Genomic DNA, 26,444 nt, shown 5'->3' with positions numbered 1-26,444 from the left:
ATTACCTCACCCACCTCGCCTCTCTGATATCCTGGGACAACAGGCTACACTTTCTTAGTAAACAAACACTCCATGCACACTGAAACGAGACAACATTGTAAGTTATAGCCCAATACTAAGAATGACTTTTAAATTCAAGTTGTTAGGCAGTAAATTTGATGCTTACATATACTCATAACAGCTACACTTCTCTATGTCAGTACACGCACACAAACCCATTCCCTCTGAGCTGCTCTAGGAGATGAGTTCTCAGTCTTTACAGAGTGACCATACTATGTAGTGTGTGTGTCAGCTGGACTCGTCCGAGCCCGGGGAGAATAGCAGCATCTCAGCCCTTTCAAACACTTCAGAACCCTGCCAGCAAACAGACAATCTGGGGATCTCCACAGCTAGCCCCGATCCAGCTCACGTGCTAATAGCTGACTGCTCCTTACTTGCTGGTGAATCAGAAACCTGTCATCGGTATCCAAAGTGGTACATGGATTGGGATCCGCATATAAAATAGCCAGTCCCTGGATCTCCATAAGGCACTCACACTATCTGCACCCCATAAGCCCAGCCAGGTGAGGTAAAATCTGCCCCATTATCTGTTGAACAGAGACAGAATCCCTGCTTCGAACAGTTAGCTGATAGCTACATGAAGTTCTCTAGGTGAGAGATGCTTCCCCATAGCTCTCCCTCCAGGTCCATAAAACACTGCCTCATGGATCAAACCTTATCTTAATGGAGAGCTTCTCTAGTAGGAGAAGCCAGAATAGCACTCACCTGTATCCAACATGTTACAAGGACTAGAACCTGCCAGCAAGCACCTCCTCATCAGGGTTGCCTTTAACTCAGGGATGGGCAAACTACAGCCCAGGGGCCACATCCGGCCCTTCAGACATTTTAATCCGGCCCTCGAGCTCCCGCCGGGGAGCAGGGTCCAGGACTTGCCCTGCTCCAGCACTCCAGCCAGGGAGCAGGCTTGGGGGCTTGCCCTGCTCTGCACGTGCTGTGGTACTGCACAGCTCCCGGAAGCAGTGGCATGTCCCCCCTCCGGCTCCTTCATGTAGGGGCAGCCAGGAGGCTCCGCGCGCTGCCCCCGCCCCAAGCACCAGCTCCACAGCTCCCATTGACCGGGAACTGCGACCAATGGGAGCTGGGGGGGGGGGTGCGGATGGGGCAGCGCGCAGAGCCGCCTGGCCATGCCTCCGCTTAGGAGCCAGAGGTGGGACATTGCCGTTGCTGCCGGGAGCTGCTTGAGGTAAGCGCTGCCCAGAGCCTGCACCCCAACCCCCTGCCCCAGCCCTGATCCCTCTCCCGCCCTCTGAATCCCTCGGTCCCAGCCCGGAGCACCCTCTGCACCCCCAACCCCTCATCCCCAGACCCACCCCAGAGCCCGCACCCCCTACCAGAGCCCTCATCCACCCCCGCAGCCTGAACTCCTCATTTTTGGCCCTACCCCAGAGCCCGCACCCCTAGCCGGAGCCCTCACCCCCTTCCACATCCCAACCCCCAATTCCATGAGCATTCATGGCCCACCATATAATTTCCATACCCAGCTGTGGCCCTTGAGCCCAAAAGTTTGCCCACCCCTGCTTTAACTCCTTATTTATACCTTTCCCCCATCCCCCACTGTGCTCTGATTGGCTGAGCTCTCAGAAGTGACTGGGTGTGGACAGTCAGGTGGCTTGCCCACAATGAAAACTTCCTCTACAGCTTCAGAAACAGCTACTGAACATGTTTGGTAATGACCACGCTCTACTTCAGGGTGTTTCTAGGCCCCTGGTGCTGAGTTGCCCTGCTCAGATGGGCAGATACAGAGTATGCCAGCTGCAATCCGCATCGTCTCCCCATGGCTCCTCTCCTGTGCCTTAGGCCAAACAAAGTCAAATGCTGCAGTGTAAAGCAGGCGGGTTACACTTGCTGATATGATGCCAGTCTGAGTGTGGAAGTGAGCTAGCATGTGCATGATTGGGTCACTTGAGCCCAATAGTCAGAAGTACGGAACTGCTCCAGGTTCCATCAGGGGGAGGGTTTGATGTTCAGCACTTCTGGAAATCAAGGCCCGTGCTATTTTGGTGCCTATGGCTAGAGGGCATGTGACTGGTGGATGTCTTAGCTGGCAATTCTCTGGATTTGTGGTTGTGGTGGAGACACTTACTTTAACTGGGAGTAAACGGAGTATTTTGTTGTGGGGAACGCCCACCCATATGCTCTCCTAGGTCCTGGGTGTGCAGCAGCTGTCTGATTGGCAATCCCTGACCCTGGAGCTGGGCTGGCAGCATGGGATGGAAAAATGTCCTGGCAGGATACAGCCCTGCACAAACTGAAGTTATTAAACAACAGCCGCTGTGCTCAGACACACAGGGTGCAAGGTGCAGTCTGTGGGAAATCAATGTGTGTCCAGGGACACACTGGCAATTGAGCATTGGTGGCACAAAAACAACTGTCAGCTGATGTGTCCCAGCCTCCGGGAGCCTGTCATTAATACACTCGGGTGGATGGGGAAGGTACAGAGCTTGCAGTTTTACTGAACACATCCAGCTTTGCCTGAGGTCTGCTTGGGAGTAACCAGACACCCCTATCATGTCCTGTTAGCGCTGGCTTGGATTGCGCAAGGGCTGTCTTTATTTTGGGTGTTTCACTGGTTGGTCACGGTTACAAAAGGGATCAACCCAGAGCTTTATCTAATATGCTCATTTCGTAAGGCATCTTTTAGACACGCTGTAGTCCACCCACACTGCATGGTCTGTCATGCTGTGTAGTCATTCACTGCCCTCCACAGTGCTCCCTATTCTGTGCTGCACTGGTGTTGGCCCAGATAAGAGGGGGTAGGGAAAAGTGGCTGTGTAGCTCCTAGATTCTGGGGCTAGCCAGCGTAAGGTAGAGCAGCCTCACAGAATATCAGGGCTGGAAGGGACCTTGGGAGGTCATCTAGTCCAACACCCTGCTCAAAGCAGGACCAATCCCCAGACAGATTTTTTGCCCCAGATCCCTAAATGGCCCCCTCAAGGATTGAGCTCACAATCCTGGGTTTAGCAGGCCAATGCTCAAACCACTGAGCTATAAAGTAAAGTCTCCAGGAGTGTAGGAGGGGAAGGGTGAGGAGGTCTTCTCTGTAACGTACAGCATCAACTCTGCCTTCCAAACTGGCACTGGCAAGCAGGCAGGCTCCTCAGACATTACAGCTACAGAGTATAGAACACAAAACCGTAAGAGATACACAGTGTGTGCCACAATCACCCAAACATTGCAGCTCTGATGGTGTTAAATCCTGCTGCCCTCCAACAGACCCTGCATAAAACAGGCTTTGCACACTGGGAGCAAGGGGATGGAATTCTGCTCCTTAAGCCAACAGCAGGGCAAAGAGCACATGTGCGTGTACACGTGTTTCACACACACAGGATTTGGGGCCAGCAGATCCTCCTTTATGGCCAGCGTCACACCCCCTCCCTTGCACACCAGCTCCCATAATGCACCTCCGAGCAGCGTCTCTCCTTAGCATGGAGGATGGGCCAGGAGGCCTCCCCACGCAGCGGAGCTGCGATTGTTCCTTGGCATTTCAGACTTTTCACGACTGCACAGTGTGGGCAAGAGCTGGCCTGATAGGTTTGGTGAAACCTTTAGCAGCAGCCAGTAAGTTCCCTTGCAGGTGACTCACGATTCCAACGCTGGCATTAATAGTGCTCCTTGTTTCCATGCTCTCTCTTTAGCCCCTTTATTAGCAAACCTCTGAGCTGATCAGCCTGTTCGTTTGGTCTCCCCACTGCCCTCTGGCCATGCAGAGCCTCAGTCACCGCTCCCCCAAAGCTGCCTGTGTTCTCTTGCCATCCACTATCTCGGATGCTTTCTTGGGGACCCTCACAGGCCAGCCCCACTGTTTGCTGGGTCAAGGCAAAATCAGTGCTAGGACCATGTATGTCACCTTGCTGACAGCGCTGACGAGCCGGATGGCTCCCAGGGCATGGTGCTGGATTCCCAGGCAGGCTCACAAGGCCAAAATAAAGCAGGACAGCAGAGGCGACAGGGATCTGAGCCCCGGGAAGCTAAGAGAGGGGTTACAGAGGGACTGTAGCCGGCAAAGAGCCTGCAGTGAAGCAAGGATAACTCTGATGGTGGTGAACCACAGCCCTGCTGAGAGAGGGCTTCTGCCCACCACAAGGGAAGCTGAACCCAGCCATAACGTAGCTGGGGGCCTTGGGCTTAGTCAAACCATAATTCAGAGGATTGCCCTTTCCCATCCACCCATCCATTCCCCCCGCCATTCTCCCTCACCTTCCTCACCTAAGTGATGTCACTCGGATCCCCTGCATCTCAGACACACCCACACACAAACCCTCTCCCCTGGACTGGAGCATCCTCCCACCGCCAGCACAGTGCAGGGCATGGACAGTGCTCAAAGGCTGGGGGCAGCAACACGCAGAGAAAGATGCAGGGATCCACCTGGGAATGTTTGCTGCCTGGGTAGGGGATAAGGCTGGAGGAGTCGGAATGAATGTCCCAGCTATACGAATAGGAGACGACAAGTATCAGTAGATTGGACAATCCAATGCTCCATCCCGTCTGGTGTCCTGACTCCACCAGAGGCCGATAGCTGATGCTTCAGAGGAAGGTGACCAGAATGCCATACTCCGTCTCTCCTCCTCAGTGATAGCATCTCTCCTGGCAGTCCCGATGTGCTAATCCACCCGCTGATTGTCCGTAGGGGTGGAGGGGGAATCCTGCCAGGCCCCTGCAACAGGCCATCAGCTTGTGCCCTTGAAGAGGAGGCTGGATTCCCCTTGCGTCCTTCCCTTCACCGTCATAGCTACTGCTATGCTGTGCAGAACGTGAGCCAGCCCCTGCTTATCTGCAAAAGGGGCAACACTCCCACCCAGGACCCTGCGTGTTCTGGGGCCCGGGGTTCTGGTACATTGGTTCCCCAGTGCAGACAGAACCAAGCAGATCTAGGAAGAGACCCAGACCCAATCTCCCTGACCGATGCAGGCCCCATCGTCCATTTCGGCCACGCTCCACTCAGCACAGGAGGGAAGGGGAGAGGCAGAGAAGGCTTTAAGCCACCGTCCCAGATCCTTGGCCCAGTCCCTCGTGCAAGTCAGAGCAGCAGGAAGATTTCCTGGTTTTAAATTGATTGTCTCAGGGCTGCTCTAACTTACACTTGGCTGCAACAGCCCGTGCCACTCCTCTGCTCCTGGCTACATCCCCTATCCCCAGATCAGCTGCCTTTGCTGTCCCTTTATGCCCCCAGGACTGCACCAGGGGACAGCACTGGAGAAACAGATAGGGGAGGGGGGGCGCAGAGAGCGAGGGGGCAGCATACAAACCAGATTTCAGAACAAACTTTGCAGCTGCCCGAGCCTTCCACCTCTGCGTAGGCTGGACTAAAACCCAGGTTCCAAACACTCCCAGCCGCGCCGCCCAGGACTCCCACTCATTTCCCCTAATGCGATATTGGCACAACTTCAGTCAGCAGCATCTCCTCATGGCAGCCCCCTCAAACTCACCGCCTTCCCCAGCTCACCAGCCCGCCTCCCCCTGGACTCATGCCAGCCCCTTTGCTCGGCTAACCCCTGGGGATCTGGTCTCTTCCACATCACTGAATGAGCGTAGTGCTGGGGAAGGGTCTGGCCTGCCAGGCCTGGAGACCAAAGTCCTCTAGCCACAGACCAGGTTCAGGACAGGCCTTGGCCACATGCTTGCCCTGCCCCTTCTTCAGCCCCCTGAGAAAGCCACCCCAGTGGGTGGAACGCACAGTCCAGGCCAATTGCTCAGCTTAATTTATTGAAAGCTCTAATAAGAACATTTCAGCACAACATCGCACTGGCTTAATCAAGCATAACGCCGAAGTGAAGGAGACCAAGCAGGAACCTAAGGCCCAATCCTGGGGCGCAGGGAGCCTGCTTCTGTCAGCGTTCGCTCTATGCCAGTCCCTGGTTTGGCTCCTGTGTTGCTCCAACCTCCCTTTGGTGAACACACATCCTTTATACCTTGTCTCGTGACATCACCCAGGGGCAGATTATTAAACAACCTCAGCTCTAAACAGTCTAGTCTAGCCTAGCGTTTCATACATGCTAACCCACAAGCTTTTTAACTGATACATTTTTACTTCTCCTGCTAGCACTCTTAATTGGTACCTCCTTAGTGATCTTTGTTTAGCTACTGCAACCCTCCTCCTTACACAGTCTAGGTGGCTTTTCGTTGTGTTCCATTGCTTCTTACAACAGCGGTCCTATTCTTACTTATTTGCTTCCTGGGCCCTTGGAGTTACTGGCTAGTTTTGGCCAGACAGTATCCATCTTCCCTAGTCTGTCTCACCAGGGAGATCTGCACCTGGCTCGTAAATCACACGTTTGTTTGGGTTGCTTTGCCCTGTTAGCTACACAGCCCAAGAATCCGCCATAGATTCGGCGCAGACCAACTTTCTGATTTTTACAGCCTTTACAATTGTTTTAGCAGTGTTTGAAAAGCCGTGTCAACAAGCCACCAGCAGAAAGCAGGAAAAGTCCCTCTGACATTTTCTTATAACACAACTAAATATACAACAGCTGCCTCTCTACCGTTCTTTAATATACATTAGCTAACACAGTTTGTTACACAGCTGTTTGCACCCGTCTGGGGTCAGAGCATAGGCTCGGTCCCATGTGTAACATGACGCTCCTCGCTGGCTCATCAAGCAGCAGGGATCAAACCTGAGACCAGCTGGTTCAAAATGCAGGAGCCTCTAAAAGACGCACCTGAGTTAGCTCCGACTGTTGAGGCCTCCTAAGCCTCTTTCTGTGGCTCAGCCACCATAAGATGGAGACAGAGTGCCATGTGGAGTGGGTGTGGCCCATCGAACCCTTGGCCTCTCTGTCGAGTGGGCCCCATATTGCCAGCTGTACCCGTTGCTTTTGAAAGCTGGATGTTTGTTGCCTAGGATCGGGGCCAATGCCACCAGCTCAGCACACGCCAGCCACCGGATGGTAGCAACTATTGGCCACCCCACTGCTGTGATGCAGGCTCTGTTCAGTATTCCAGTCCTGGTCATTATTATAAATCACTTACCCAGGGCCATCCCCTTGCACAGGTGCACAGAGAGCGAGGACAGGCTCTGCCACGAGTGATCTCAGATCTCCAGAGACAGGGCGACAACTCAGCGAAGGGAGGGTGTGGGAAATTCTTAGGGAGGAGGGGATCCCCATAGAAAGGATCCCTAAAAGAAGGAGGTTAAGGGGGAAGGTTGGAGGAGGAGGTTGTGCCTTTAAGGGCTGAGTTTCCCAGAAAGGGTCTGAACAGGGCAATCACTGAACACTGCAGAGAGAAGGTGCTGGGCAGACAAGCAGAGAAGTCGCCTCAACCCCTCTGCCATCCCGGCTAGATCTTGCCAAATGCCTAGTGCCCTGGCTCAGTCATGCAGCCTCTAACGCTCAGGGTCGTGGGCGGGTTCAGTGCTAAGTGCAGCCCAGCTGCCATATTTACTCACATGCTCTGCCCATGCATCTATCTCATGGCTCTGCAGGGTGCTCTGGGAGAGCTGGGGTGAAGCCACAGCCTGCCCAGCCAGCCTGGGCTTTGCTGCAATATTGACCGTGGGCCTCCCGCAGAGCAGGGTTACGACGGTACTATGGGCAAGCAAGCGGCCAAGGTCCACACAGGGGCTTGCTGAACCCATTGATGTTCCTCTCTCTGCAGATTTAGCTGCTTGGGTCCCTACTAGACCCCGGGTGCTGGTTTGCCCAGAAGCCGGTTCATGCATTCCTATACCATGGCGTCACCAGACAGGATGAGTGGCTCAGATACCGGCCTGGAGGAGCCAGAGCTCAACATTACTCTCACCCTCCGGATGCTCATGCACGGGAAGGTAAGTGTGCCTCTCTGGCTGGGATTCCCTCCGGGCTCTCCTGGGAAAGCAACATTAGGAGTTCTACTCTGGGGCAGAGGGCTCCTTCAGGCTGGGATCCCTGGGGCTGGCCCAGAGGAGCAGCATGGGCGATTGGGGTCTGCACTGGGCTCAGACAGACAGCTGGTGTTGAATTTGCAGGGCTCACGTTTCATTTTGCTTTCCCAAAACTAATCCCATTTAACAACAATCAAAGCCTGACCCTCGGCTGTCTGTGCTCCAGCAGAGGTCCATTTTAGAGCAGAACCATGAAACATTCATCGGAATGTCAGTCCGAGATCACGTTTTGTAGCAAAACTGTAGAATCGTCAAGTTTCAGTTCAAGAAAGGATTCGTTTTATCAGGCTTTGGAAAAAAGCAAAACTCAAGGCAGGGCAGTTGCCCAGGGAAAGAAGCAAGGATTTGCTGGGAACTTTTGAGAGGGGAAATTACTATTTTTGCACATGGCTGTGTAACATGGAGCCATTACAAGTGCACCAAAATCTGGGCTTCAACCACCATCTACCTACCTAAATGATGCAGACGTTCAGAGAGCTAGATAGTTAGATTTAAAAAAAAAAAAACCTAGCTGAATTTAAGTTCAAGGGACACTGTCAACTTGTTTTTTTAACTTTTTAAAAAAGGAATCTAATGTTTTCAATAGCATGTCTTGAATTTTCTGTTTTCAATCCATTTTTAAAACACATGAGAGTTTTCTGTTCCCCTGCTGATGCTTGTATGGATCTTCTGGGAGAACCACAAAATCCACCCTTCCTTCCTTTGCCCTTCCACCCGGGACACATCCTCTTAGGGACTGGTGTAGCACGGGCCTCTGAACTCACCCAGAGAAGTGCATGTGATTGAGATCATTGTGCTAGGGTAGGAGTTCTCACAACACATTTTTTGGTGGCCACAGAGTTCAGCCACCAACTCTTGCTGGTGGCCCCACTGATACTTTTTCCTAAAATACTTCATTAACTTTAGGAAAAACATATAAATATGCACACTTACATGTCCAAATCATTGTCATTTATTTATGTAGGGTTTTTTATTATTATTATTTTTTTTTTGGTAGTCTTAATAGTAAAAATAGTGCTGTGAAAAGTGATATTTGTATGTTGGTTAATATCACTTAGTTTTCATAGCACACTTAGTAGCTAGCTGGGAGGCTGTGATAAGTGATATTAACAAACATACAAGTATGGCTTATCACAGCCTCCCAGCTAGCTACTAAGTGTGCTGGGAAAAGTGATACTTGCATGTTTGTTAATATCACTTTTCTCAGCAAGCCATCACTGCCCAGGAGGCTGTGGTGGCCACATGAAAGCCCCTGGTGGCCGCATTTGAGCAACGTTGTAGGGCCTGGGACAAAGCCCAGGTGAGCATCAGTCCAGCAGCGAAATACTCCACAGCCAAAGTGTCAGCAAACGCACGCTGGGAACCAGCTGAAAACAAGAGACGGGCATTTTGCCCTGGTGCTAACGTCTGTCCCAGTGACCTTCGGGTTTGCTTGCAGCAATGCCTGCCAATGGCAATGAGAGTCCAGGGTGTCCCTCCACCTGCAGTTCCAGAACAAGCCATGCTGCCCCTCAGGGGCAAGCCTACTCCCTAGGGTGGATCGGGCGGGTCTCCTGTGTGCTCAGGAATCTCCTCCTAACTGGGCTGCTCTTCTCTCTTTGTGTTTCCGCAGGAGGTTGGCAGCATCATCGGCAAGGTAAGAGCAGGGCCAGCTCCAGGGTTTTGGCCGCCCCAAGCAGCCAAACAAAACAAAACAAAAAAGCCGCGATCGCAATCTGCGGCGGCAATTCGGCGGGAGGTCCTTCACTCTAAGCAGGAGTGAGGGACCGTCCGCCGAATTGCCGCCGAACAGCTGGACGTGCCGCCCCTCTCCGAAGTGGCCGCCCCAAGCACCTGCTTGGTAAGCTGGTGCCTGGAGCCGGCCCTGGGTAAGAGGCAGATGTTCCCCACAGCCGGGGCGTTTCTTCGGGGTCCCGCGGAAGCTGTGGGAATCTAACCGCCCTCCCTGTTCTTATTCCCACAGAAAGGCGAGACCGTTAAGAGGATACGGGAACAAGTAAGTGGTGGGGGATGGTGGCGCCTCTCGCACTCCTGGGCTCTCTCACGGGGCCAGGCTATATCCTGTGCAACTGACCAAAGCTGGCTCTGGCTCATGAATACGCTTCAAACCTCCCTCCTCCTCCTCATATAACCCCCACCCCTCACCAGCCCTGAGCCCCAAATACCTGGCAAGCCCAATGGTGCCTATGCCCAGGCTTAATCAACTACAGAAGTGGCTGGAAGATGCCTTCCCCTCCACATACACACAGCACACACTCCCAGAGGTGAGCCTGCTGCCTAGCACGAGAGCACTCAGCCCCAGGCGACTCAGGGAAAGCGAGGGGGTGGAGCCTCAAATGTATGGTTAAGGATGATACCACTAGGTGGTGCCGTTATACATAGCCTTCCAGGTTCTCTTCCTTAGCTCGCGAGCAAGTTTTGACTCTTAGGGAGACGGGCTGGTTTTGAAAGGTTGTGTGCAGAGGCAGCTTTGGGAGAGAGGACACTGCATGAGTGGCAGATGAGTATGTGCTCTGCCTTGGGCTCTGACTGGAGTCAATTCTCAAGGCAGAGTTGCTCCCTGGAACCTGGCACTGGTGTTGGGATAAAATTATTGGAAGCAGAGATTTACCTGCATGCTGTTTGACCATCCCATTTCAGGACTGGTGTAAATAAAGCAAGTTACACTTAGAGTATACCCAGACTCCACATCACTGAATTCTCCACTAGAAGCTGACCTGCAAGGCCCCAGATTTCTGCTACTGCTCAGTAGCACAAGGGCGTCACTGATGTCAGAACAGGACACTGGTGTCAGATGAAGGGGCAAGAATATATTGCACCTTGCCAAGTTAGGGAAATAAAAATAAAGGAACTAAGAGGAAAAAGCAAATAGCCACAGTCTTAGCAACAAATAACAAGAAATGAATGAAATATATCAGAAGCAGGAAGCCTGCAAAAAACCCTCAGTGGGTTGCTGGATCACCACGGGCAAAGGGAGCAATTAAGGATGATGAGAAGATTGCAGAGAAACTAAATGATTTCTTTGCATCAGTCTTCATCACAAAGGATGCTGAGGAAATACCTTCCATGGGCCTACTCATTTCTGGTGAGAAAGGTAAGGTACTATCAGCGACTGAGGTGTCTAAAGAATTGATGCTGGAACAGATGGATACATCAAAGAGCAGCAAGTCACCTTGCCCAGATGGTAGATACCCAAGAGTTCTGATGGGATTTAAGAATGAAGTTGCTGAGCAGCTAGCAAATATATGCAAGTTTTCATTAAAATCTATTATACCAGAGGTACAGCTGGGATTCTGGGAATCAGAGCAGGGAGCTTTGCTTTGGTACCAGGTAAATTGGCTGAAATGTGAAACAGAAATATAATTTAAAGCACCTCCATGATCATGTTATGCGGAGTGTAACCAAAGACACTCCTTTAATCTACTGGTATTGTTTGAGCTGGTCATATGAATAAAGGAGAACTGGTTGATATAGTTTATTTGGACTTTCAAATGGCCTTTGACTAAGGTCTTCACAAGAGGCTATTAAGGAAACAAACAGGGCTTTGTGTGAGAGGTAAAATATTGTCATGGATCAGAACTTGACAGAGAGAACAGAGTAAGAATAATCAGCCAACATTCATCTTGGCAAGACATTAACAGCAGGGGGCCCCATGGTTCTTCACTAGGATCTGTGTTGATTATTATATTTATCAATGATCTGGAAAAGCGGGGGTGAGCAAAGTTTGCAGATGACACCAAATTATTTAGATTACGACTGGAAGAGACTGAGGAACTTGAGACCTAACCACGCAAGGGAAACAAGGCAACATGATTGCCAATACTCAATTTCACTGCAAATGCAAAGTAATGTAAATTGGAGGGATTAATCTGAAATATCCATTAATTATGATGAATTAATTATTATTATTATTGTGGTAATGCCTAGGAGCTCCAGCACCCAGGTAGTGCCTCATGGATGGGGACCTCATTGTGCCAGGCACTGTACAAACACAGATCAAAAAGATGCTTCCAGTCCAAACACATGTGGAAAGCTTCTAAATAAACTGTCAGGAAAAAGACCTGGATGGCTCAGTGAAAACATCCACTCAGTGTGCAACAGGGGTGCCTAAGGAACGGGCTGGAGGATAATAGGGAAATTATTGTACAACTCAAAGGAAAGCCCTTAACTAGAACACTGTGTTCAATCTGTGTCACCCCATCTCAACCAGGATGCAGCAGAAATAGAGGGCTGGCAGAGACGGAAATGATTAGAGACTTGGCCAGATAGCCCTATGAAGAGTTCTCACCCTGATGTCTGGTTTGCTTTCTCAGAGCAGCGCCCGGATCACCATCTCTGAGGGAACTTGTCCCGAGCGGATCACCACCATCACAGGATCCACGGATGCTGTCTTCAGAGCCGTCTCCATGATCGCCTTCAAACTGGAGGAGGTATGGTACTTGCCCCTGCCGCCACGCTGTATTCACCCTGCACCACATCAGCCCACTGAGAATGAAGGGCCAAGGAGGGGGGTGATTTGGAGGGCCCCCCAGAGGTACAACAGAACATGCAAGCCCTTTTAAACTGAAATCCATGGCTCCTCCTCAACCCTGAGCATCAGATTCTGGTCCCTCGGGGATCTGTTACTTAGGCTGATTGTATGGGGAATTGATCTTTACAGAGCCAGCCATTCGCCTGGGCTTGTATTTATACAGATCCAACCTGAACACTGAAGATAGTCCCTGAGGAGCAGTAGGACCTCATTGCTCTGGGAGGGGGAACAGGGACACCCTCGCTCTGCGCTGACCCTGACCCTCAACAGACTCCACTGAGAGCACCATGCCGTGGCCTTTGGCTCCAGGATGGTGATATTCATTCTATTCCAATGCTGTACCTCTCTCATTTCAGGACCTGGGGACAGGAGCCACCAACGGAGGAGCTGTGTCCAAACCGCTGGTGACACTGCGGCTGGTCATTCCGGCCAGCCAGTGCGGTTCTCTCATTGGCAAAGCTGGCACCAAAATCAAGGAGATCCGTGAGGTAAGGGCTGGGGGCACTTTGCAAAACCTGTTTGCTTCTCCCCAGTGAGGCTGTTTGTTTACTTTCTGCACATCTCTTCCCTGGAGGGATGGAACCAGGCTGGTCAGTTTCGCTTCCTGTTTCTCATGCCAGTGTCCAGCTGCTGTGTTTTGGTTCCTAGTTCAGTACACAACAGAGTCTGTGAAACGCTCCCCGAGCCCCTTCCTTTAAAGAGAAAGCCTGAATGTCTGTCCTAGACATGCTGTGTAACCCACGGGGCAGTTTGGGTGACAGCTCCCTCCTGCTGTGACCAAGCCACAGAGGATGTGAGTTTGTTCCAGGCCCAGCTAGGGAATCGGGGCTCTACCACTCACTGTAGTCACTCACACTTTTAGGGTACGTCCACACTGGCGCTGGAGGTTTCAGACCGGATCCTATTCAGGGTAGCTAGCCCCTTGCTCGCACGGGCGAGCCTGCTCAAGCCAGCAATTGCCCCTCCAGCTCCCTTGTAGACTTACCCTCGGCTCTTGATTCAATTCCCAGCTGTCACGCTAGCTATTGGCTCTTTAAAAATCTGAAGCAGACCCATTTGTGGGGAAGCCCCATGAAATCTCCCGTCCTTGGACTGAGGTAGATGTGCCTGTGATGCATCACAGGACAGGGGCAGGGAAAGCACTGCCCCTGATGGGGGTGCTGCTGCGGGAGACAGCATTACCTGTAGGGTGACCAGACAGCAAATGTGAAAAATCGGGACGGGGTGGTGGGGTAATAGGAACCTATATAAGAAAAAGACCCCAAAATCGGGACTGTCCCTATAAAATCGGGACATCTGGTCACCCTATTACCCTGCCACCGCCTCAGCCCCAAACAAACCCTCTTGCTAAGCACCCTGGTTGAGCTGTTAGAGCCAGCGGGGTGTTGCTGGTCAGTTGGGGCGAGCATGGGAATCCCCCAGCAGTGGAGGAGGGGCAGGTTATGCCAGTGCAAGGAGGTTGGATGCAGCAAACTCAGCGGTGAGATGCCTTCGGTGGCCATGCAAAAGGTGTAGCCCGCACTGGCCATGTGGCTGCCTTCCTGATTCCAGTGCGTGGGTGTGCAGAGTGGGGGGAGCCCTCCACCCAGGCGGTACCAGCACTAGCTGCCCGTCCCACGTTGTTCCAGGGAACGTGGGCAGCCGCTTAGCGCACACAGCCATTGCCAAGGGGGCATCTCTCCTTGCAGACCACAGGAGCACAGGTCCAGGTGGCAGGAGACCTGCTGCCCAATTCCACGGAGCGGGCGGTCACGGTCTCAGGCGTGCCAGATGCCATCATCCAGTGTGTGCGGCAGATCTGCGCAGTCATCCTGGAGGTACCCGCGTTGGGCTCGGGGGGGACTAGACACACGGACTTGGCCCTCTGCCCCTATGCTGGAGAGTGGGAGGCAGGCTCCAGGGGGCTGGTTTCCTGGCAGTCTCCTTCCCTGTGCTTCGGGGCTGGAGCCGTTGCTGTGTTTGCCCTCTGGGAGGATGTCGTGGTAGTTGCTGTGCAATATCTTAGCTTTGCCACCTCCCAGCAATGCCACTCCCCACTGCACCCATGTCTACCATCTGCCAGGGCAAGGCTGGGTCAGAGCCAAGACGTTTTGGGGTGGTTTTAATGTCCTGCCAGCCGAGGCTGGGGGAGATGTGACAGCCCAGCCCCCGCTGGAACTGTCCCTTGAAAGGCTGGTCACTCTGCTTTGTAGTCTCTCTCTCCCCAGTTACCACCCTGATGCCATGAGACGATGTGGCCCTAGCTGCCACTGAACACAAGGCCATGGGCACACACCACACTGCACCAACGCACAAGCCAGCCAGCCTCTCGCCTTCCACCGACTTCAGTGCCACTGGCCGTTTCTCAGCCCAAGGGCAGGGCCCCCGCAGCGGGCACGGCTACGGCATGTAGCCAGCTGCCCGGCTGGGCATAGGGTCGGGAAAGGGGGTTGGGTCTCCCTGGAAGAACGTGCTGATTTCTCCTCTGCTTTCCCCTCCTCAGTCGCCGCCAAAAGGGGCCACCATTCCCTACCATCCCTCCCTCTCCCTGGGGACGGCTCTCCTCTCGGCCAGCCAGGTAAGGGGGCAGCTGGAAGGGAGGGAGGGAGGAACTTCCCAAGCAAAAACACCCGGGATTCCCTCAGCTCTGCACCAAGGAGATCCCCCCACACCCAGGCAACCCCCTTCCTCTCTTCCTGTTTATTATTAAGGAGGCGACACGTTACCTGATGCTCTGCCCTTCTCAGACATCTCTCCTTGTGAGCCCTCTGCAGCGTTAGTTACCTGGGGGCTCCTGATCTCACCAGCCTTTAAACGGGGCTGGGGCTGGCTAGCAAGGAACACCCCAGTTTGGGGGCTGGAGGAGGGGGAACGTTCTCATACCACACTGTTAGCGGCCACAGAACAACCCCTGGTGCTCCCATCCTGGCCAGCCGCCTCGCTGATGTTCCTCCGCTTTCCTTCATCCCCAGGGCTTTTCCATGCAGGGCCAGTACAGCGGGGGGCCTCAAGCCGAGGTGAGTCCGGCTTTGCCTCCTCGGCACGGCGGGGCTCAATCTCAGTTCCGCAGTGCCAGGAGATCCCAAGGGACCCGTCTCCTCCCATATGCCCTTGAACTGAGCCTCAGCATTGTCCTATTGCACGGCAGCAGAGCGGGTGGCAAGAGCCGGCCTTCGCAAGGCCCTGCTGAACGTGGATGCACCACACCCTTGTCAGGGAGGAAATATAACCTGGGAGATGCAAGCCTCCCCACCCCCACCCCGCCCCTGGCCATCAGTGCACCAAATCCAGCCTTGGTGTGCTGGTCCCAGGGGCAAGTTTGGCCCTTTGTGTGTCCCTCCATCTCTCCCATCTCCCTTGTCTTCCCAGCACAGCTCTCTCATCTCTGGGGCATGTTTCCATGTTGAGTCTCCATGCCTGGCCCTCCCCCATCACTTCCTTCCCCTGGTCAGGTCCACGCAGCAGACATAGCATGGGAGCCCCTCGCTCTCGGAGCCATCCTGTAGGGAGATGTCCGTGTCCTCCTCTCCATGCAGCCAACTCCACCTGCCACGAGCCAGAGGCCTGCTGCTTCTGTTGCCAGCTGTGCTAGGCCCGTCCACCACTGGGCGCACGTCTCCGTAGCCTGCAGCTCAGGGCCAGCCCGCATAGGCCTGGCAGAGCTGGCCGGTGGAACCTCGTGCAGCTCTGAACACGAGGTGGGCTGTGGCCATGGTCACACAGGGCTGGTGGCTGCTGTTACTATGAAAAGCCCCTGTCCCGGGGGGTTCTGCTGTCCCACCCACCCATTGTGGTTCCAACCAGCTGGCAGCCAAAGGGCTGGATGGTGGGTGACCCGACTACTTTTTAGACGTAGCTCTTGCATTTATTTCCCTAATTTCTTCCCTGGGAGCAGGTGACGAAATTGCAGCAACTCTCTGGGCATCCCGTTGCCTTCACCTCTCTGGGCCAGGCACCCTCCCTGGTCCCAGGTAAGAAAACCAGCCCCACCTCACCCTGCCTCCCCAGCAGGTGATCTGCTCATGGAGGGCATGCACATCATCAAAATCCTCTATTGGCGAGCAGGGGCATCCGCTCTGCCCACCCCTGGGGGTGGCATTGATGAACACGGGCTATGCCAGGCCCAGGCAAGGAGAGAGGCCCAATTCTACAGAACCAAATAGACGTCATGAAACAAAGTCTGTTTGTCAAAGCCCCAGACCTGCAGTGGCTCAACACCTCCCAGCATGGCGAGATCTGGGACCGTGTCTCCGGAGGATGGTGGGGGTTGGGTGTGCTGGGAGAGGGTCCATGGCTGCTGCCCTCATCTGACCACAGCTTGCTGCTCCCAAGACAGCTGGAGGGAAGAGGGGGCCAGCCAGCAGCCCAGAGCCCTGCGGGGAAACCCTCCAACTCCACTAGACTCTCCCTAACCCCCCCAATCCCTGGTGCTGGGGTGGCCGGCACCCTCCGGGCAGGGTGCAGCAGAGAGGGGTGTCTGGGATGTTTGGTCAGTCCCCCCCCTCCCCCCCCCAGCTGGGTATGGACAAGCCCCAGGAAAAGATATTCCCTGTGCCCGGAGCCCAATGGCTTTTAACAGGAGCAGAGCATGGAAGGGAGGGAGGCAGGGGAATCACTAGCAAAGCCCCAGCAATGCTGCCTTTTCTCTCCCTCTCCGGCCAGGCCTGGACGCCAGCCCCCAGAGCAGCTCGCAGGAGTTCCTGGTGCCCAATGACGTAAGTTGCCGTTGGTCTCCTGCGAGAGCCTCCTCCCATTCCCACCAGTGCAATGCCTGCCCTGGAGCCTCAGCAGGGAGTCTTTGCCCCCTCTGGCAGTAAAGCGCAGAGGGGAATGGCCCCAACCCACCCCAGCTCCCAAAAATCCCCTTCCCCGAACATCAGATCAGACTCTGCTGCTGGACCCCGGCATTGGAGTGGGGCAAAGGCAAATCCCGGATCCAGCTTCCCCCTGCTCCGTGCAGCAGAGATACCTGGATCAAGGCATGGGCTCCATGAGGCAGGGACCATGGCAAAGCCCCAGCGTTGCCTTACCCTCGTGATCAAATCTCAACTTAAAGAGCCAGTGTCCCAGCTTTGGATACCAGGGCCTCTCCACCTCACCCATCTAGTCAGGCTTCAGCCCTCACTACAGAGGCCCCGCCCCCTGGCACAAAGGTGCAGCAGCAGCAAAAGGGCTACCCACCTCTGAGCCCCCTCCCCATTGGCCAACCTAGCCTTAGTTGTGCCCACGGTCCTGCTCTTCGGGAGTGCAGCCCAGAGAGCAGAGCTGGGGCTGGGGGTGGAACGTCACCAGCAGAGAGGAATGTGCCAGAGCTACCCACGCCCACCCTCGCGGCCTCATTCCAGGCACCGGTGCCCCAGGGCTGCTCTCCAGCCGCCAGCGCAGGCTGCCAAGCACAGAGCTGCCTCTGTTACAGCTGGCAGGAAGCGGGAGGAGGGGCGCGAGGGCAGTGCTGACCTTTCTGCACTCCACCCCCTAAAGTCATCACACCCCAGCCACTGCCTGGGGCCTTTTAAAAAGACACAAAGTGCAGCATCAAAGACTTGCTGCTGACCCACGTTGGTGAGAACATGGAACTACACCCACGGGGGCAGTGCGGAGTGGACGTGGGGGATGGGCAGTCAAGGGGCAACCTATTCCACCATCAGGGGCATTGGGGCCTAGCTGCTGGGGGAGCAGCATCCAGTGCTCAGTGCTAGGTTCTGGGTTTGGGGGAGACCGTACCTCCTCCTCTCATTAGGCCCACGCCTGCGGGGCCTCACTGGGCACTGCCCTGCGATGGGGAGGGGCAGGCACAGCTACTGGGCAGGTTGGGAGTGGGTGGGGTGCTAAGAAAGCAACTCCCCCTACTCCTGAAACACTCCAAACAACATGGCCGAGCAGAGCAGCTCCTGTGTCATGCTATCGAAGGGCGCTCCAGCTCCTTCTCCTGGTGCCGCTCTGTCCAGCACTGCTGCTTCCACCCCAGCCCCCCCCGAATTAACCCCTCTCTGCTCCTCCCCAGCTGATTGGCTGCATCATTGGCCGCCAGGGCAGCAAGATCAGCGAGATCCGGCAGATGTCCGGCGCGTACATCAAAATCGGGAACCAGAGCGAGGGCTCCAGCGAGCGCCATGTGACCATCACGGGGACCCCAGTCAGTATCACTCTTGCCCAGTACCTCATCACAGCCTGGTAAGGACCAGCACCCCCACTGGGGGGGCCAGAGGAAGGAGCAGCCCAGACCCTGGTCTGCAGGGCAGCAGAAGCAAATTTCTGTGTCAGTCCTTCTCCTTGAGCTGGGATCTCAGTGAGACTGGGGGGCGGGGAGTGGCCACCTCTTCCACAATCTATGCAGTGTCCCAACGCTCTTCCTGCTTATACAATGGGCGTCTGCCAGTCAGACTGGCAAGGGTGTTTGTCACATGCACAAAGACTGGAGTGTCAAAGACCAACGCACCCTGAGCCTTAGGGCCCAGCAGTTCTTTCATCCCAACCTTTCTCCAGCCCGTCTTAGAGCGGGATGAAAATGGGTTCCCCCCCTCACTGACTCAGAAATGTGCAGCGGTGTCTCAAGGGAGCTGTAGTTCACATGCCTCATGCTCCCGTTCGCCTCTCTAGGCCAGGCTCCCTGGCCAGACTACATCTCCCATGATGCACCACAGCCTCCCCGGTAGGTATTTTGATGGAAAATTTCTGACCAGCCCCAGTTCTTGCCGCCTTTCAGAAGAGATGTGAAACTGAGCCCTGACGCTTGGAAGATCCCACATCTGGCCAAATCACAACATGGGCATTCCCTTCTGCCTCCCAAACACTTCCCCTGCAGAGCCAGCTGCAGAAACTGCTCTGCACTCCCACTCCTAGGCACAAACTGCTGCATAGCACTGCTTGTGCAGCGGCTGCCTTTCAGGGAAGGCGAGGGATCCCTCTAGACCTGCTTGGATCAGGTACAAACACTGGTGCCCTGTCTACGCTTATACGTCCCGCGTCTGCATTGGTGAGAGATCTCGCAAAAAGCCTCAGGTGCAGATACAGCCCTGTAATGCAAACTGCGCTGGGAGCCTTCAGGACAGAAGGGCCTATGGCTTTATCTCCACACAAGCTTGCACTGGTTTCATTAAACCAGTTTAGTTAAGCTTGTGCAAACCCCTCTGTGGATGCTCTTAGTTTGGCTTAAAAGCAGTTTATTTTGGTTTAGTTTAAATCAGTTCCTAATCAGCTTAAATTAAACTGCATTAAGAGCATCTGCACAAATTTTGGCACTGGTTTAACTAACTCAGTTTAAAATCCCTAAGTCAATCTGGCAAACTCCACATGTAGCTGTGTGTGTGTGTAACCCACCATTACATGGCATGGTTCTCTGTCGCTCTCTAGTGGCTAACCGGTGTATAGGAGTTTATGAGTCAGCTATGGCCTCTGAACGATCAGGGACCTGGTTTTTCGGGTTGGCAGAAGCTCATTCGTTTAGCCAGAGGTGAAGGGTTCAATCCCCATTGCAGGGGGTTGGTGTTACATGCATGAGGGTATTACCCCACCCTGCTTTCTAGCCCCACTCTGTGTGCGTCTCACTGCCTCTCTCCCTCCTTGTTCCTCCAGTTTAGAGACAGCCAAATCTACCTCCCAGACGCCCCCCATCTCCAGTCCCGTTGACCTCAGCATGACCTTCTCCCAGTCCCTCAATCCATCGCCGGGCCCCACGCTGACAGCGGTAGCCGCGCCCCCTCCCACCTTGCTGGGTGGCCCTTATGCCATCTCCCTGTCCAACTTCTTCGGCCTCAAGCCCGTCCCCTTCCTGACGCTGCCCCCTTCCTCGGCCGCGGGGCACAACGGCAGCCTCACCACCTACACGACCAAGATCTCCACAGCCAACGGCGCCAAGAAAGCAGAGCGGCAGAAGTTCTCCCCGTACTGAGGCTGATGGGTGGGAGGGTGGCAGGCCAGAGAGGAAGGGGGAGACCACAGGATGTCACCCCCCCCCAGTTTGTGGGACACCAACAGCGCCACTCCAAAGCAGGCACCTGAGCCAGCGCCACCCCATGCTGGGGCATCCTGAGCTATATGCGGGGGTGGACGGAGAGGTAGAGAACGTGGAGGAGAGGGAGGGCAGCCTGGAGCCCTGCCGTCCCTGGTGCGGCCCCTCTGGACGATGGGGGGGGGGCTGTCTCAGCCTTGCACCCCCCCTTCCTCCCCCACTTCTCCACTCCTGGGGGGGCTGGCTCTGCCCCCGTTAGCTTTAGTGCTGTAACTTTTAGGGGAAGTTCCCATCCCCCCCAGCCCTTGGAGTTGGAGGGCACCCTCACCTGACAGCATAGTGCTGGCTGCGCTCACCCTGGGTGGGCGGGCAGGCAACAGGGCGATGCTAGAGGCCAGTTTGAGCATAGCTCAAGGCCCATGCCATACTGCCGCCGGATGGCTGGGGGCTGCTGGAAAGGACAGAACTGGAATTGGTCACACTCTGCCCAGGAGTCAGCGCTTTTATGATCTCCAAGTACGTAGACTTGTACCAAGCTGGAAACTCAGCCCCGAGCCCTGGCCTCCCCTCCCCTCCACACGCAGAGCCCTGCTGGGAACCAGGCAACGGGCTGGGTCAGGTTTGGAGGGCTACCCTCCAGCAGAAAGGTGCCTGGCCTGAAGGGAATTCAAGGCAAATGCTCAGAATATCACAGCACCTGCCCCTCTTCTCTGCCGGGACAGGGGAGACACCCCCCCTCCACACACACACACAGGTTCCTGTGACTCTGGGAAGGGGCATGGTCGGGTATATATTGGGCTAGCCTTGTGGCTTATTTGCTGCTACAGTAACTACAGCTCTGGGAAACTGATGGTGACTAATCAGGAACGCTCCTGGCCTATCCCTGGGGCAGAACCCCAGCTCTGGCAGCTAACGCATGGGCTCATTTGTTCCAAGGACTCATTGGCTGTTGGAGTCAGTCGTGATTGGATGGAGATACCAGTCAAAGCTTCCTATATTTTGCCCCTTCCCCCAGTGGTTCCATGGAGTAACTCCTGGCTCTGCTTTCTCCTTGGAGGAAGCTCCCAGGTTCTGCCCTCCCAAGGGTCCATTACTAGGGCTCTTACCCAGACTGCACAAAACCACGTGATGGATGGATGGAGACACCCACAGTCTCCTCCTTGATGGGAAGTTACACCCTTGGAGGTGCATCCAGTGCCTCCCTCATGGGTGGAGCCTGGGGTTGGGAGAGGGAAACCAGACTAACAGCCCTAAATAAAGTCCCTCTCCTCCCCCAATTATCCTAATAGATCAAACCAGGGGGGAGAGAGAGAGAGAGAGCCAGGCCTTCCTCGCTCAAATGCTTTCCTGCTAGGGGGATCGGAGGAGGCAGGGCTGGGCTGTTTCATTCTTAGACGTACTCCATGGTGGAGCAGGTGCATCATGAAGCATCCAGCCGGGCTGTGTGCATCGAACCAGCAGAGAGACTGGTGACTCCGAACAAGGGATTACAGGGTGCTAACAAACTGGCTGAGTCTGGAGTGGGAGCATAGGGTCAAGTAACTGCACAGGAGACTGTTCCTTAGCAATCAGCTGTGTTCACCCGGCACTGAACATGCGCTGTCCTGGGTGTCTGAGACCCTGGTTCCCACTTTAGAAACACCATGATCCAAACAGCCTGTAGTCCCCACTGCCAAATCCCGGTGATCAACAGCAGAGAGCAAAGGAGCCTAGGGGCCTGATCCCAGCCAGGATACATTAGTATCCCTCCACTGAAGTCAAACACCCACAGAGGATCTGGCCTGGTATGTCCTGAAGTTCTGCCTCCACCAGGGCCGGCTCCAGGCTCCAGCCTAGCAAGCAGGTGCCTAGGGCGGCCAATGAAGAAGGGGGCGGCACATCCGGCCGTTTGGCGGCGGGGCCATCACTCCCTCTCGGAGCGAAGGACTTGCCGCATTGCCGCCGTAGAATGAATCTTTTTTTCCCCCCTCTCTCCTGCTTGGGGCAGCAAAAACGCTAGAGACGGCCCTGGCCTCCACAACAAAGGAATCACCCCCTATCCCCGCCTCTCCCAACAGAGATCCACCAACTGTGCAATGAGCTGTCTCCACCCCATCCTCCACTTGGTGGTGAACATCTCCCCCAGCAGCCCCTCAAAAAGCTTTCCCCGCCCACCTAGCCCAGCTGTCTTGGAAAATGCTGTACATAGAATTCTCTATTTTTTCCTTCTTTGTAACTTATCACCAGTTTAATAAAGAGACAAGGCTTGTGACCTCAGGACTCTGGTGGGGTTTAGTGGGCTCCTTCAGATCCAAAGTGAAAGGTCCACCATCCATTCAGACCTAGCAAAAGGGGATGGTTCGGTGACTCTCTAGCGAGAGACCTCGCAGGCTAAAGGATGACTCACACGAACAGCTCCAGGGAAAGGCTGGCATGGGGCAGGGGAAAGTCCACACTGGGAGATGTATCCTGCCTGCATTAAAGTGCTGACTAGAGATTGACGCAAACATAACAGCTCAATTAGCACCATGCTGCGTGCGCAGCTGTCCCCTCAAAATGCAGTGAACAGCTCTGAGGTGGCCGTCACACCATTTGGGAAGGTTTCCATCCGGCCACAAAGGGTTTTTCCCAAGCAGGCCGTAGCGAGTCAGCAACTCTCACACTTTTTGGTGCTTTTCTTAAAGCTCCAACTCCTGGAGTCCTTCACTTCTGGGAGACTCTCCCTTCGCATTTAAAAATTAAAGTAAGTGTCTGGCTTTTCTGATAATGGAGAAAAGCTTGAGACCTTGACCCAGAAAGGGACAAGAATGAACCCAAACTTTACCAAAAATATTCATGATTTTTAAGCCAATCCTATATTTGTTCATTTGTTTTTTGTTTGTTGAGGGCTGGCTCATGATTGTTTGTACAGGACCAGTTCAACTCAGAACTAAAGCCCTCTGGGAATTGTAGTGCAGAAGGATGATGGGAGCTGGAGGTGTGAATGGGTAGCACCCCATCATAGCCTGAGGTCCCCCTACAGGCAGCCTGCCTCAGTTTCCCCTGTCTTCAGTTCAGACTATCATAACTCCTCTTATTTGGGTCAGCACTATCTCTACTCAGAGCTGAATTTATTACCATTACATATCAGTCCCAAAATAAAGTTCTCAACTCTACCCCAAGTCCATCTTTCCAGTCTATCCCACTGTGGCCTCCCAGGTAAATTTCCCTGCCTAGAGCCTTTTCCCTAAAGACACAGGATTCCTGGCTGTAGCCTAGTCCCTCCCATCAACTGTCCCCTGCCTTTGCAGAAGCCTCTACTTGTTTCTCCCTGTACATTCCCCTCTCTGCAAGGTCCTGTTGCTCTTTATAGTTGCAGCTCCTCCTTACCCAGCTGGTTCTACTGATGGGGCTGACCAGCTGCAGGCCTCCCACCCTTAAAGAGACAGGCCACCCCATTACCGGCTCCTTCAGCATTCCTTAGGATGAGGTTCTGTGGGCTCCTTACACATGGATGGGCAGGAATGGACTCACTGAGAGAAGACGGGCTCAGTTCAGAAGGAATAGCAGCAAGCCCACTCAAGGGGCTGACTGCGAGTCTGAGGGAGCGATCCCAGCCAGCAAGACACACTGGACTCATTGCAAAGCCCAGGCCAAGGCAGGATGCTGGCCTGGGCAGTGCAGACTCACGGCTCTGTCCCTTTGCCCATTCAGTCTGGCAGCATCCAGAAGTTTAGACCTGTCAGCCCATGTGTCAAATCAAAGATGAGATCCCCTGATCAGGATGGCCTGGAAAGCCCCTCCAGAGACCCAATCAGCTGTCATCCCCTTGAGACCCTTCTCTATAGGGTATGAGCTGGAATCCCCTGGCAGAATATTGGCAGGACTCTCCAAATCCCCCATGGAGTCTTGGCTGGGATACCCCAAGGCCCCCTTCAAGGGCACCCTATCAGCAGCACATTTGAAGCCAATCTCTTTAAACCTGCCAGACAAAGAGCTTTCTAAGGCAATCAGACCCACACTACTGCAGCTGCCTTAATTAATTAAATAGCAACAAAATTATGCAAAGGGAAGGGGAGGGGAGAGTAACACACCAGAGGTTGTGAAGCCCCATGGGGCCGGTTTCCAAAGCAACCTGGCTTGCCAAGCCAGCTGCTCACTGCTCTAGACTGGAGTGGGCCTCGACCCCCCAGCTGTGGGGACGGGGGCACTTGACGGGAGTGGAGTGGCTGCCAACCTGGGTAAAAAGGCTGGTGGAGTGGCACAGCCACCATGCTGCCTTGGAGAGCAGTCGGTCGGGCTGCATTGTTCTGCTCGGAATTACCACTCAAAAGGACAGGACCCCCATGGCGTGCGACGCCCCCGCACAAGGACTGTGCAAGGAGCAGCCATTCTTTGCTCTCTGGGGGGAAACCGAGGCCCTGCTCCTCAGAGGGATCTAGGCCCCAATCTAACTCCCACGTGGATTTAGGCCCTAAATCCCCATTGAAATCAATGGGAGTTCAGTGCCTAAATAGCTCTGAGGATCTAGGCCTGGCTTCCCAGAGCCCATAGGGAGCTGGAGCGGTTTGGGGGTGGTCCTGGTCAGCTCCCTTTTTTCCTGGTGCAACTGCTATTGCTCGGGGTAGGGAGGGGATGGTGTTTCAGTTTAAACCCTTCTCTGCTGGCGGCATCATCTGTGTGAGGCTTTTGTGTGCGGGGAGGCATTATGGTCATCATCTCTCCCCCCCCCCCCCCCCCCACACACACACACTGCACACTCTCTAAGGGGAGGGGGCTGTTCCTACTGCCCCAACCCTCTTGGGAACAGGTTCTCTTCCTGGTCACCCTCTGTGATTGCCTGGGCTCAACCTCCCTGGGTGGTGGGGGCTGGCGCACGGCCAGGCGCTGGGACTGTGCAGATGCCTGTGTGTGATGGGGGTGGGGGGGCGAGCGAGCCAGCAGATAAGAGGGAGAACGCAGCTGCCTTATCAGGAGCATGTGCAGCACGCTAGGGGGGTGCGCCTGGCTCCTCGCCTGGCCGCCAGGCAGCCCCGTGTTTGAGGAGTGCAGCCAGGGAAACGGCTCTGCTTCCTGCCTGGGGCACCTAGTTACAACAGGGCCTGGGGCGGGGTCTGACTGCCAGCATGTGGAGCAGCTTGCTTCCCCCTTCCAGAACTGGTGGCAGGGCTGGGGCAGGTTAGGGCGGGGGATTGTGGGGGGACGACCCCAGGAGCCTCAGATGAGGGGAGAAGTCCTTCATCCTCAGGGGAGAGGGGGGGTCTCAATCACTGCAGTGCAGCTCCCTCCAGGCAGGGCCGGCTTTAGCAAGTGCGGGGCCCGATTCCTGGGGCGGCACTTCGGATTGCCGGCTGGAGGAGGGAGGGCCGCGGGGCTTGCCGCGCTCCGGCCGGGGTTGCAGGGCCACGGGGCTGCCGTGCTCCGGTCGGAGCTCCAGCCGGGAGAGCGGGGCCGCAGGGCTTGCTGTGCTCCGGCCGGTGCTCTGGCCAGGGGAGCGGGGCCCCCGAAGACGACCACCGCCGGGGTGAGTGCTCGGGGCTCTCTTAGGGGAATCGGCCTAAAGCCAGCCCTGCCTCCAGGCCTTCCCCCCACTGGGCCGGGTGTGTTCTAGGCTTCCTCTGGGCCAAGCCGCAGCGGCTAGGAGTCTGGTAGGGCCCTGTCACTGATGCTTTTGGCTCTGGAGGGCCCCAGTTCACTCCCCAGCACAGTCGCCCTTGTGCACCCCCTCACTGAGCAGTTCCAACCCATGCCAGATTTCAGAAGCCACGGTGTTTGCCCGGGCGCTCACCCCATCCCGGCATGCAGCATTGCCACGCTGTGCAGGGCCCACCTCCTGCTCTGAAGGCAGCGACCCCAGCGGGAGCTGGAACCAGGATGAAGGCTGCAACCAGAGGGAGAGAATGGTGGTTACAAGAACCGCGCGGCTCGTCAGCTCTCTCTTATTAAAGAGACTCACCGAAAATGCTCCTTGCATCAAACCTGTACACTGACCACTGGTGGCAGGTGGGGGAGCCAGAATACAGCCCTGTATTCACACCCGCCACACAACTGTAATAATCTTTGTACAAAATACGCCAGGTGAGGCATCATTTGAAAACAACAACTTA

At 54.9% G+C, this 26,444-nt stretch overlaps 1 protein-coding gene across 2 annotated transcripts in view; it reads left to right on the top strand.

The window, feature by feature from the left end:
- PCBP4 (poly(rC) binding protein 4) overlaps positions 1–22,254 on the top strand; it is a 33,110-nt gene extending 10,856 nt beyond the window's left edge. The window contains exons 2-13 of one of the 2 annotated variants that reach the window (XM_024205685.2): positions 7,654–7,822; positions 9,531–9,554; positions 9,882–9,914; positions 12,232–12,348; positions 12,806–12,937; positions 14,138–14,266; positions 14,932–15,006; positions 15,401–15,445; positions 16,324–16,399; positions 17,091–17,143; positions 18,433–18,602; positions 20,004–22,254. In XM_024205685.2, coding sequence (XP_024061453.1) covers positions 7,712–7,822; positions 9,531–9,554; positions 9,882–9,914; positions 12,232–12,348; positions 12,806–12,937; positions 14,138–14,266; positions 14,932–15,006; positions 15,401–15,445; positions 16,324–16,399; positions 17,091–17,143; positions 18,433–18,602; positions 20,004–20,319 — 1,281 coding nt within the window. In that variant the 5' untranslated portion in view covers positions 7,654–7,711 and the 3' untranslated portion in view covers positions 20,320–22,254. The remainder of the gene's footprint in view (positions 1–7,653; positions 7,823–9,530; positions 9,555–9,881; positions 9,915–12,231; positions 12,349–12,805; positions 12,938–14,137; positions 14,267–14,931; positions 15,007–15,400; positions 15,446–16,323; positions 16,400–17,090; positions 17,144–18,432; positions 18,603–20,003) is intronic. The other variant, XM_024205686.2, reaches the window with a different exon arrangement.
- Positions 22,255–26,444: the final 4,190 nt, after the last annotated feature.

This window comes from Terrapene carolina, unplaced genomic scaffold, assembly GCF_002925995.2.
Source record: "Terrapene carolina triunguis isolate 2854851 unplaced genomic scaffold, T_m_triunguis-2.0 Scaffold232, whole genome shotgun sequence".
Lineage (NCBI taxonomy): Eukaryota > Metazoa > Chordata > Testudines > Emydidae > Terrapene > Terrapene triunguis.
The sequence above is the reverse complement of the archived record's forward strand: the minus strand, read 5'-3'. Positions and strand labels throughout refer to the sequence as shown.